This window comes from Neovison vison, chromosome 6 (assembly GCF_020171115.1).
Source record: "Neovison vison isolate M4711 chromosome 6, ASM_NN_V1, whole genome shotgun sequence".
Lineage (NCBI taxonomy): Eukaryota > Metazoa > Chordata > Mammalia > Carnivora > Mustelidae > Neogale > Neogale vison.
Genome location: NC_058096.1, coordinates 130,946,962 through 130,959,092, shown reverse-complemented (window position 1 = coordinate 130,959,092; position 12,131 = coordinate 130,946,962). Strand labels below are relative to the sequence as shown.

The following is a 12,131-nucleotide window of genomic DNA, read 5'->3' as shown; positions in this document are numbered from 1 at the left end:
GGGTGGCTCAGTGGATTAAAGCCTCTACCTTTGACGACTCAGGTCATGATCCTGGAGTCCTGGGATTGAGCCCCACATTGGGCTCTCTGCTCAGCGGGGAACCTGCTTCCCTTCCTCTCTTTCTGCCTGCCTCTCTGCCTACTTGTGATCTCGGTCTAACAAATAAATAAATAAAATATTTTAAAAAAAGAGTCTCCAAAGTGATACCTTAAATACTAAACACATGTAAGAGGAGACTATTTTTATGCTATTTTATAAATTTAAATTTAATTAATTAACATACAGGGTGTTATTAGTTTCAGAGGCAGAGTTCAGTGGTTCATCAGTCTTACACAGTCAGTGCTAATTACATCCTGGCCCTCCATAATGTCCATTACCCAGTTACCACATCTCCCAACACCCCTCACTCCAGCACCCCTCAATTTGTTTCCTCTGATGAGAGTATCATGGTTTGTCTCCCTCTCTGATTTTGGCTTATTTTATTTTTCCCTCCCTTCCCTATGAGCCTCCTTTTTTTTTTTTTTTTCTGTTTTGTTTCCTAAATTCCACATACACGTGAGATCATATGATAATTGTCTTTCTCTGACTTATTTCACTCCCTCCAGTTCTGACCATGAGTTGAAAATGGCAAGATTTCAGGTTTTTGATGGTTAAGTAATATTCCATTGCATATATATATACATGTCTTACATATAGAAGACATCTTCTGTAACATCTTCTTTATCCATTCATCTGTTGATGGACATCTTGGCTCTTCCACAGTTTGGCTATTGTAGACATTACTACTATAAACATTGGGGTGCATGTGCCCTTTCAGATCACTACATTTGTATCTTTGGGGTAAATACCTAGTAGTGTAATTGCTGGCTCACACAGTAGCTCTATTTTCAACTTCCTGAGGAACCTCCATACTGTTTTACAGAGTGGCTGCACCAGCTTGCAGTCCCACCAACAAAGTTAAGAGGGCTCCCCCTTCTCTGCATCCTTGCCAACATCTTGTTTCCTCACTTGATAATGTCAGCCATTCTGACAGCTGTGAAGGGGTATCTCATTGTGGTATTGATTTGTATTTCCCTGTTACCAAGGGATGTGGAGCATTTAACATGTGCCTGTTGGTCATTTAGATGTCTTCTTTGGAGAAATGTCTGTTTACCTCTTCTGCCCACTTCTTGACTGGATTATTTGTTCTTTGGTGGTTGAGTTTCACAAGTTCTTCATAGATTTTGGATACTAGCCCTTTATCTGATAAGACATTTGCAAATATCTTCTCCCATTCTGTCAGTTGTCTTGGTTTTGTCCATTATTTCCTTTGCGGTGCGCAAAAGCTTTTTATCTTGATAAAGTCCCAATAATTCATTTTGCTTTTGTTTCCCTTGCCTTAGGAGACAGGTCTAGCAAGAAATTGCTGTGGCCAAGGTCACAGAGGTTGCTGCCTGTGTTCTCCTCTAGGATTTTGATGGATTCCAGTCTCACATTGAGGTCTTTAATCCACTTTGAGTCTATTTTTGTGTATGGTGTAAGAAAATGGTCCAGTCTCATTCTTCTGCATGTGGCTGTCCAATTTTCCCAACACCATTTGTTGAAGAGACTGTCTTTTTTCCATTGGACATTATTTCCTCCTCTGTCAAAAATTAGTGGACCATAGAGTTGAGGATCCATTTCTGGGCTCTCTATTCTGATCCACTGATCTATGTGTCTGTTTTTGTGCCAGTACCATATTGTCTTGATGATTACAGCTTGGTAATAGGGCTTGAAGTCTGGGATTGTGATGCCACAGCTTTGGTTTTCTTTTTCAACATTCCTCTGGCTATTCAGGGTCTTTTCTGGTTCTATACAAAATTTAGGATTATTTGTTCCAGCTCTGTGAAAAAAGTAGATGGTGTTTTGATATGGATTGCACTGAATGGGTAGACTGCTTTGGGTAGCACAGACATTTTAACAATTTTTGTTTTTCCAATCCATGAGCATGGAACATTTTTCCATTCCTTTGTGTATTTCTCAATTTCTTTCATGAATGTTCTGTGGTTTTTAGAGTACAAATGGTTAAGTTTATTTGGTTAAGTCTATTCCTAGGTATCTTATGTGTTTTGGTGCAGTTGTAAGTGGGATCAATTCCTTAATTTCTCTTTCTTCTGTCTCATTGTTTGTGTACAGAAATGTAATTGATTTCTGTGTGTTGATTTTATATCCTGCCATTCTGCTGAATTGCTGTATGAACTCTAGTCACTTTGTGGTGGAGTCTTGGGTTTTCCACATAGAGTATCATGTCATCTGTGAAGAGTGAGAGTCTGACTTCTTCTTTGACAATTCGGATGCCTTTTCTTTTTGTTGTCTGATTGCTGAGTCTAGAACTTCTAGTAATATGTTGACTAACAGTGGTCAGATTGGACATCCCTGCCATGTTCCTAACCTTAGGGGAAATGCTCTTAGTTTCTCCCCATTAAAAATGATATTCACTGTGGGCTTTTCACTGATGGCTTTTATGATCTTGAAGTATACTCCTTCAATCTCTACACTGTGGAGAGTTTTAATCATGAAAGGATGCTGTACTTTGTCAAAATTGCTTTTTCTGCATTTACTGAGTGGATCATATGGTTCTTGTCCTTTCTCTTAGTAACACTGTATATCATGTTGATTGATTTGCAGATGTTGAACCACCCTTGCAGCCCAGGACTAAATCCCACTTGGTTGTGGTGAATATTCCTTTTAATGTACTATTGGATTCCATTGGCTAGTATCTTGGTAAGAATTTTGGCATCTATGTTCATTAGGGATAGTGTTCAGCAATTCTCTTTTTTGGTGGGGTCTTTGTCTGGTTTTGGGATCAAGGTAATCCTGGCCTCATAGAGAGAGTTTTCCTTCCATTTCGATTTTGTGAAATAGCTTCAGAAGAATGGTGGGTTGTTTTTTTTTTTTTTTAAGATTTTGTTTATTTATTTGACAGACAGAGATCACAAGTAGGCAGAGAGGCAGGCAGAGGGGGAGGGTGAAGCAGGTCCCCCTCTGAGCAGAGAGCCCAATGCAGGGCTCGATCCCAGGACCCTGAGATCATGACCTGAGCTGAAGGCAGAGGCTTAATCCACTGAGCCACCCAGGCACCCCAGAAGAATAGGTTTTAGTACTTCTTTAAATGTTTGGTAGAATTCTCCTGGGAAGCCATCTGGCCCTGGACTCTTGTTTGCTGGGAGATTTTTGATTACTGCTTCAATTTCTTTGCTGGTTAAGGGCCTGTTCAGGTTTTCCATTTCTTCCTGTTTCACTTTTGGTAGTATATAAGTTTCCAGGAATGCATACATTTCTTCCAGATTGCCTCATTTGTTAGCATATAGTTGCTCATAACATGTCCTTAAAATTGTTTGTATTTCCTTGGTATTGACTGTGATCTCTCCTCTTTCATCTATTATTTTGTTTGAATCCTTTCTCTTTTCTTTTTGATAAGTCTGGCCAGAAATTTATTGATCTTATTAACTCTTTTGAAGAACCAGCTTCTAGTTTCATTGATCTGTTTTACTGTTCTTTTAGTTTCTACTTCATTGATTTCTGCTCTAATCTTTATTAATTCTCTTCTCCTACTTTGTTTTGCAGGGGAAGAGCTCTTGTTCTTTCTCCAGCTCCTTACAGTGTAAATTTAGTTTGTGTATTTGAGACTTTTCTAAGTTTTTGAGAAAGGCTTGTATTGCTATGTACTTCCCTCTCAGGACTGCCTTTGCTGTATCACAAAGGTTTTGAACAGTTGTGTTTTCATAATTTTTAAAAGTTCTTCTATAACTTCCTGGCTGACCCTTTCATTCCTCAATAGGATGCTCATCAACCTCCAAGTGTTTGAGTTCCTTCCCGATTTCCTTTTGTGATTGAGGTCAAGTCTCAAAGCATTGTGGTCTGAAAATATGCAGGGGATGATCCCAATCTTTTGGTATCAGTTGAGACCTGATTTGTGACCAAGTATGTGATCCACTCTGGAGAATGTTCCATGTGCACTTGAGAAGAATATGTAATCTGTTGCTTTAGGATGGGATGCTCTGTATGTATCTGTGAAGTCCATCTGGTCCAGCGTGTCATTCAAAGTCCCTGTTTCCTTGTTCATATTCTGCTTAGATGATCTGTCCATTGTTGTGAGTGGGGTATTGAAGTCCCCCCACTATTAATGTATTATTATCCATGTGTTTCTTTAATTTTGTTATTAATTGGCTTATCTAATTGGCTGCTTCCACTTTAGGGGCAAAAATGTTTGCAATTATTAGATCTTCTTGTTGGATAGGCCCTTTAAGTATGACATAGTATCCTTCCTCATCTCTTATTACATTCTTTGTTTTTGTTTTTTTTTAAAGGTTTGATTTATTTATCTGACAGATAGAGATCACAAGTAGGCAGAGAGGCAGGCAGAGAGAGAGAGAAGAGGAAGCAGGCTCCCTGCTGAGCAGAGAGCCCGATGCAATGCGGGGCTCCATCCCAGGATGCTGGGATCATGACCTGAACCGAAGGCAGAGGCTTTAACCCACTGAGCCACCAGGTGCCCCTACATTCTTTGGTTTAAATCTAATTTTTCTGATATGATTATTGTTACCCCAGCTTTCTTTTGATGGCCATTACCATGATACATGGTTTTCCATGCCCTCCCTTTTAATCTGAGGTGTCTTTGGGTCTAAGAACAATTTGCTGCAGACAGCACATGGATGCATTTTGCTTTTTAATCCAATATGAAACCTTGTGTCTTTTGATTGGATCATTTAGCCCATTTAGATTCAGAGCAGCTATTGAGATACAATGAATTTAGTGCCACTGTATTACTTATAAAGTCATGTCCCTGTTAAAAGGAGGCTATTTTAGAACGAATTTCCCAATATTTTAGTAGTATTTTCCTAAAAAAGCTATGCCCCACTGTCAGCAAAATTCATCTCATGACAGTTCTTTATTAAAAATATGATAATTAGAGCACCTGGGTGGCTCAGTGGGTAAAGTCTCTGTCTTTGGCTCAGGTCATGATCCCAGACTCCTGGGATAGAGCCCCACATCATGCTCTCTGCTCAGCAGGGAACCTGCTTCCCCCCTCTCTCTCTGCCTGCCTCTCTGCCTACTTGTGATCTCTATCTGTCAAATAAATAAATAAAATCTTTTAAAAAATAAAATAAATAAAATATGATAATTATTTATCTAGTTCAAGCAACAATAGTAACTGCTCTATAAACACATATCAACTCTGAACATTTTTGTTTAAAGAATTTTGGCCTTTTTCAGTTTCCTATTTGATTTTGTAGGTCTAGCTCTAGAGCTCTCAGAATCACAGAAAATTGAAATGAGAATTTACTGTATATCTACTCATACCTATGCACATCACAGATGAAAGACTAAGGCACTGAGAGTCAGAGTTATTTGTTCATAACCACCTAACTTGTGACAGGAATGGACTAAAATTAAACCCTTACAATTTCTACACCAGTGTTCAACTCACACATATACCTGGCCCCACCTGCCTTATGTATTTTCATAATAGCTTTTACCTTTTCTTCACAGCATTGTCATCTCTTATTGAATGTCTTTCTTTTGTGCTAAAGTGTAGGCTCTGTGGAAGCATTAGCTCTGTCTTATTCTTTTACTTTTGATGGCTCTCCAGATGCCTAACCCATTATTAGGTACCTAATAATTACATGTTAACTGAATGAATGAATGAATGCACCATGTTTCTTCACTACCCTCAGTGAAGTTACAGAAACTTAACACCTTAAAGTAGTAGCCTGTATGGAGAGAGATAGTAGTATCTGTGAATAGACCGAAATGATATGCAACATTTCTTGGTTATGTCCATTTTGTTTAGTCTACAGTTTTCTTAATTTTCAGAGGGAGCAAAAAAAAAAAAAGCTAAAAGTCACTGCCTTATGAAAAGGCCCTGGAGTACCTGGCTGGCTCAGTCAGCTGGGCATCTGACTCCTGATTTTGGCTCAGGTCATGACCTCAGGGCTGTGGTGCTGGGCCCAGCATAGAGCTCCCTACTCAGCGCAGTCTGCTTACTCCTTTCCCTCTGCTCCTCCCCCCAAATAAATGTGCTCTCTAATAAATAAATAAAATCTTTTCTTTTTAAATGGCCCTAAAATAATGTTTTACTCTATATTTACAGTCCCAACTTTACAACAGTTAATCCCCTTTGACTGAATTTTAATTTCAAGGATTCATCTGTGGCATTCCCTTGGCATCTTTTAGGATCTCATCAGCTTCTGCAGCATCTCAGTGCTAATGTAAGGAGGGGAATGGGTAAGGACTGACTACAAAGATAGGATACCATGATACTCCTAGAAGGAGAGATAACAGACATAATTCACCAACAGTCATTGAGCACAAATACATTCTGTTTGTTTATACAGTACTTACCTTTTCAGCTGGAAGGATGTGTTGTTTCATGAAATGCTTCACCCTAGCAAGAACTTCCTGGCCAGTCTTACTCTGTACAAACAATTGTTGGGAAGTATCAATCTGTGGTGATGTAGTACTGAAAGTTCTTTATTAAAAAGAGAAAAGAAAGAAAGGAAAAAAAGAGTTACAAAGGTGTCCCAAATCATTATTATATATTTCTGAATATAATGTGAGGTCTTTCCAACTCCTTCAAAATATCCCTCAGGAGTTGGCATATTTTGGGATTTCTTAAGTTTTTCATATTATGCAATAAATGTACAATCACTTTACTTTGAACAGGAAACTTTAATGCTGAAAGCACTATGTAGGTAAAACATAAGCCTGGCACAATCTCAATCAGTGATAGTTTTGAAACTTTATTAAAGTCAATTATCAAAATCTCTCAAAAAGAAGGTGAAGAAACTGAACACAAATGTAGTAATTATTCTTAGTATATTCCTCACAAACACAACTACTGGATGTCATTATAAAGATCTTTATGAAGAGCAACACTGTCAGTTGTTATGTTGAGAGAACACAAACATCACCTAAAAGATGAATTATGAAACATAACTGTCCTAATGTTAAGTCCTGGGTACTTGTGCCTGGACAGAATTTCCAGGGACAGCATCATCAATGGATTCAGTAAGTGCTATTATATCACATCACTTAGATGAAAGTGTGTAGTTGGGAAGAGAACTAGATGCCTCAAAAAGTGCTCCACTGATTGAGATATGGATTTTAAAGACATTTATGGAGTGACTGAATAAAATTTCATGAAGTATGATGGAAGAGAGCAATAATTCTAAAGTTAATAAATCATCTTTTATAGGGTATAATTTTGAATGGGAATATGTAAGTAATGTAAATGTTAGAAAGAAGCATCTGAGAGTTTTATCTATTTCCTTGAAAGTTTATATGCTCAAGTTGGCAAAAAAATACTTTTAATCATGAATCTAGGTTATTTTATTTTCAGGCATATAAGATGTTACCAAAAACAGGATGTCACTGGCAGCAATAATCCTGGTAAAAGCAACAGAAACAGTCCCTATCCCCCTGAAGTTTACAACCTTCATATACCTAATAAAGGCTCTAATTTGAATTAGCCAAGGAATCGATTTTGCTTACCTTTTCGAAAGTTGTAATCCAGTTTCTGCCAGAGGCTGCACAATCTTGGCAAACAAAAAGCTACTCTCAGATGCATTATTTCCCAGAAGATATCTACTATATACTCCCTATAAATAAATTAACAGAGAGCAATTAAGATAGACTGAAAACCGTTCTTCAGCTATCCAGTCTCTCCAGTTTCCCAGCTATGGGAGTCACTAACCTCACAAGGTATCAAGATATAAATCAGACCATCAATTCTATTTATTTACATATGGGGATAATTATACCGCCCTAAATTAAAGAGTTAGACATGCATTATTTGTTTAACACACTCTCATCCTAACAGAACTTTAACTGTAAATCAAATCAAACTTGAAAATGAACTCAGGAGTTAACAAAGATGTCACCTTATACCACCTTTAAAGATCACTGTTCTCCTGTTTTAGTGGGGGAAAATCTAAATAAACCAAAATAAATTAAAAACTATAAAATGGAAGAGAAGACACAGAGATGATCTCTAAGAATATTTTCTCTCATTATTTTGGAGTCCGAATTTAGTTAACTATCTCCTTGAACAGGGTTAGTTGAATGCTAATTAGTTTTTCTTTCTTTGTGTTCTGTGCTTTCAACATAACACTCTCGTTTCCCTTGCTTGTCCCACCCTAACACAATCCACTGAATTTCATTAGTTTTATTTCTTCATGTACTTCTTTATGCAATAAGACACTCTAACACTCCTTCCATCATTTCCAATTTCATATTTGTAGTTAGAATGCAATGTTTATGATCATCCCTGTTACCATATAGTCTACCACATACATAATGCATAATGCAAGTAAAACTTTTGTTTGAAATGAAAATCCATTTTAAGTTCAAAGCCCATTTGGTATCTGATTTGTGGAAACTGATACCATGAACCCTCTTTTGAGGAACCCATCCAACCAACACGATTAATGTGATTCTAAAATACAGGATGAGATGTAATACAACTATATCCAGAAGACATTTCAATTGGTCATGGATAGCATGGACTCAGAAGACAAGGAAAAAACACCTTAATCCTTTTTATATTCTTTTTTGTTTCTAAAATCTCTTACTGATTTATTCTTCCAAGCCCTAGCCCTTTGTCACTGATGAAGCATCTCAATTTCTTAAATAAACTCCTGAGATTCAAAGCATATGTAAACTAAATCAGTATAAAGAAGAATACACTTTAGGGGCACCTGGGTGGCTCAGTTGGTTAAGCACTGGAATTTTGATTTTGGCTCACGCCATAATCTTAGTTAGGATTGTGAGATTGAGCCCTATGGCAGGCTCTGTGTTGGGAGTAGAGCCTGCCTAAGATGCTTTCTCTCCCTCTCCCTCTGCCCCTCCCCTGCTAAAACAACAACAACAACAACAAAAAAAACAAAAAACAAAACCACACAAAGAATACATTTTAGATTTTAAAAAACTGAATTTATGCTCAATTTCCTCTTAAAATCAGTCATGTAATTTGTGTGATTCTAACATTATTAGAAAACAGAAAATTTTACTCATCTATTCTCTCAAAAATATATATTAATGGCTACTATAATCTAGGTACAGTGCTAGACTTTGGGACATGCAAAAGTATTTCTTTCCTCATCATCAGTACTGGTTAATAAATGGTTTTATAGTTTGGAGCAAACATTATTTAAAGATTTTAGCTCTTTCTTAAATTGGATGTTCAGGAAATAATGAATCTTCATATGCTTTTCTCTTTTTCTCTTTATTTCTTTCTTTCTTCCTTCCACTATTAAGTTTGTCATACCAAAAAATGATAACAGATAACAAATTTTGCTACTCAATTTTTTGCTTTTGCCAAATTACTATTCTGTAAAGTCTGGATTCATATTCACCCAGTCCTGGTATTTGTCATTATCCAAAGCAAAATGATCTAAGGAAAAAGAACATAAAACTCCTGAAGACCAGAAAATATCATGAATAGTACATTAATAAATAATGGAGAAACATAAGTTAAGACCAATCAATTACCTGTGCTATTCCAGCCATTTTAAAATATGCAAGGGCAAGAAAGAAATTCCAGTTAGGGAGAATAGAATCAATTCTCCTGCAGCGGCAATATATTGAAATCAGTTCTTCTATTGATGGTATCCCTATAAAAACAGCACATACTATAAAATTTAATAAAGATATCATGGTGAATGTTTCAAATGTAATAATACTACATGTGTACATAAAACTGATACACATAACAAACATGTTCTGAATGTTGTTTTCCAAACGAATGATATATATATAAAGGGCTACATTTTATCATAATTACTAAAAGTAAAAGCTGTTGTTCAGAAAAATCAAGAATAAAATGAATTAGAAACATTTCAGAGGAGTGCCTGGGTGGCTCAGTCGGTTAACCATCTGCCTTCAGCTCAGGTAATGATCCCAGGGTCCTGGGATCGAGTCCTGAGTTGGTCTCTTTGCTTAGCAAGGAGCCCTTGCTCCCTCTCCCTCTGTCCCTCCCCCTGCTTGTGCACATACATTCTTTCTCTCTCTCTCTCAAATAAATAAAGTCTTAAAAAAAAAAAAAGAAACATTTCAAGAAACAAATAAAAGCTATGTATCTAAAATGGCAATATAAATCTTACCTTTTAATTATGAAAAATAAATATAATTTTATATTAATAGCAATTTAGGCAACATTACGATTTCATACCTATATTTTCTTGAAAGTAAGAATTTTGATTTATCATTGGAACAGTCCTTGGCCAAAAGTAGAATAGGGAGAGATGAGCTAAGTCTGACAAAGGATGACCAATAGTTGAAAGCTCCCAATCCAGTATAGCTATAACTCGAGACTGCAATTAAAAATAAAAAGGTTTTAACATATTTAATACAAAACGAAAACAGGGAAATAAGTGGAATCCTATTCTCTATCAAAAGCAAATCTTAGTTTACATAGTTTATAGTTTTTACCTGCAATGGCACATCTCATTTACCAAATAACTAATTAGTCTGGAATATGTAGAGCCAAGTCTGCTGGCTCCATTATTGGCCATCAGTTATCCTGCATTTTACTTTACATACCACTAGTATCTCTGCTAATGAGAGGAAACAAAAGCAGCTGAAACTGCTCAACTGAGGGTTAACTGTGGTAAAGAAGAAATTCTAATAATTACTTATAATTTAAGCATCTATGTCATGTCATGCACAGTTTAAAGTTTGCTCTCAGAACACCTGGGTAGCTCAGTTGCTTAAGCATCTACAATTGCTGGGTCATAGGGTAACTCTATTTTTAACTTTTTGAGGAACCTCCACAATGTTTTCCAAAGTGGCCCTAACAACTTGCCTGATTTCAAGCTATATTATAAAGCTGTGATCACCAAGACAGCATGCTACTGGCACAAAAACAGACAGATAGATCAATGGAACAAAACAGAAAGCCCAGATATGGACCCTCAACTCTATGGTCAACTAATCTTCAACAAAGTAGGAAAAAATATCCAATGGGAAAAAGACAGTCTCTTCAATAAACGGTACTGGGAAAATTGGACAGCTATATACAGAAGAATGAAACTTGACCATTCTCTTATATCATACACAAAGATAAACTCTAAATGGAAGACCTCAATGTCTCAATGTGAGACAGAAATCCATCAAAATTCTAGAGGAGAACAGAGGTAGTAACCTCTTTGACATTGGCCACAGCAATCCACAGCAAGACACATCTCCAAAGGCAAGGGAAACAAAAGCAAAAATGAACTTCTGGGACTTCATCAAGATAAAAAGCTTCTGCTCATAATATGTTCTTAAGATTATTTGTATTTCCTTGGTGTTGACTGTGATCTCCCCTCTTTTATTCAGGATTTTTTTTTTAAAGATTTTATTTATTTATTTGACAGAGAGAAATCACAAGTAGGCAGAGAGGCAGGCAGAAAGAGAGAGAGGGAAGCAGGCTCCCTGCCGAGCAGAGAGCCCGATGCGGGACTCGATCCCAGGACTCTGAGATCATGACCTGAGCCGAAGGCAGCGGCTTAACCCACTGAGCCACCCAGGCGCCCCTTTCATTCAGGATTTTAAAATTATTTATATATTTAATTTAATTTATGATTTATTTTCTTCTTGATAAGTCTGGCCAAGGGTTTATTGATCTTATTAACTCTTTTGAAGAACCAGCTTCTAGTTTCATTGATCTGTTTTACTGTTCTTTTAGTTTCTACTTCATTGATTTCTGCTCTAATCTTTATTAATTCTCTTCTCCTACTTTGTTTTGCAGGGGAAGAGCTCTTGTTCTTTCTCCAGCTCCTTACAGTGTAAATTTAGTTTGTGTATTTGAGACTTTTCTAAGTTTTTGAGAAAGGCTTGTATTGCTATGTACTTCCCTCTCAGGACTGCCTTTGCTGTATCACAAAGGTTTTGAACAGTTGTGTTTTCATAATTTTTAAAAGTTCTTCTATAACTTCCTGGCTGACCCTTTCATTCCTCAATAGGATGCTCATCAACCTCCAAGTGTTTGAGTTCCTTCCCGATTTCCTTTTGTGATTGAGGTCAAGTCTCAAAGCATTGTGGTCTGAAAATATGCAGGGGATGATCCCAATCTTTAGGTATCAGTTGAGACCTGATTTGTGACCAAGTATGTGAACCACTCTGGAGAATGT

The 12,131-nt window shown here is 36.9% G+C and overlaps 1 protein-coding gene across 4 annotated transcripts in view; it reads right to left on the bottom strand.

Moving 5' to 3' along the window:
- The window catches only part of ACAD11 (acyl-CoA dehydrogenase family member 11), a 103,704-nt gene that overhangs the window by 67,503 nt on the left and 24,070 nt on the right, over positions 1-12,131 (bottom strand). For all 4 annotated transcript variants that reach the window (XR_006385040.1, XR_006385039.1, XM_044252362.1 and 1 more), the window contains exons 6-9: positions 10,190-10,331; positions 9,511-9,632; positions 7,513-7,619; positions 6,364-6,490 (exon numbers count right to left, since the gene is read on the bottom strand). Coding sequence is in view for 2 of the 4 variants with exons in the window: in XM_044252362.1 (XP_044108297.1) it covers positions 6,364-6,490; positions 7,513-7,619; positions 9,511-9,632; positions 10,190-10,331 (498 nt within the window). In the remaining 2 variants the exon portion in view is untranslated. The remainder of the gene's footprint in view (positions 1-6,363; positions 6,491-7,512; positions 7,620-9,510; positions 9,633-10,189; positions 10,332-12,131) is intronic.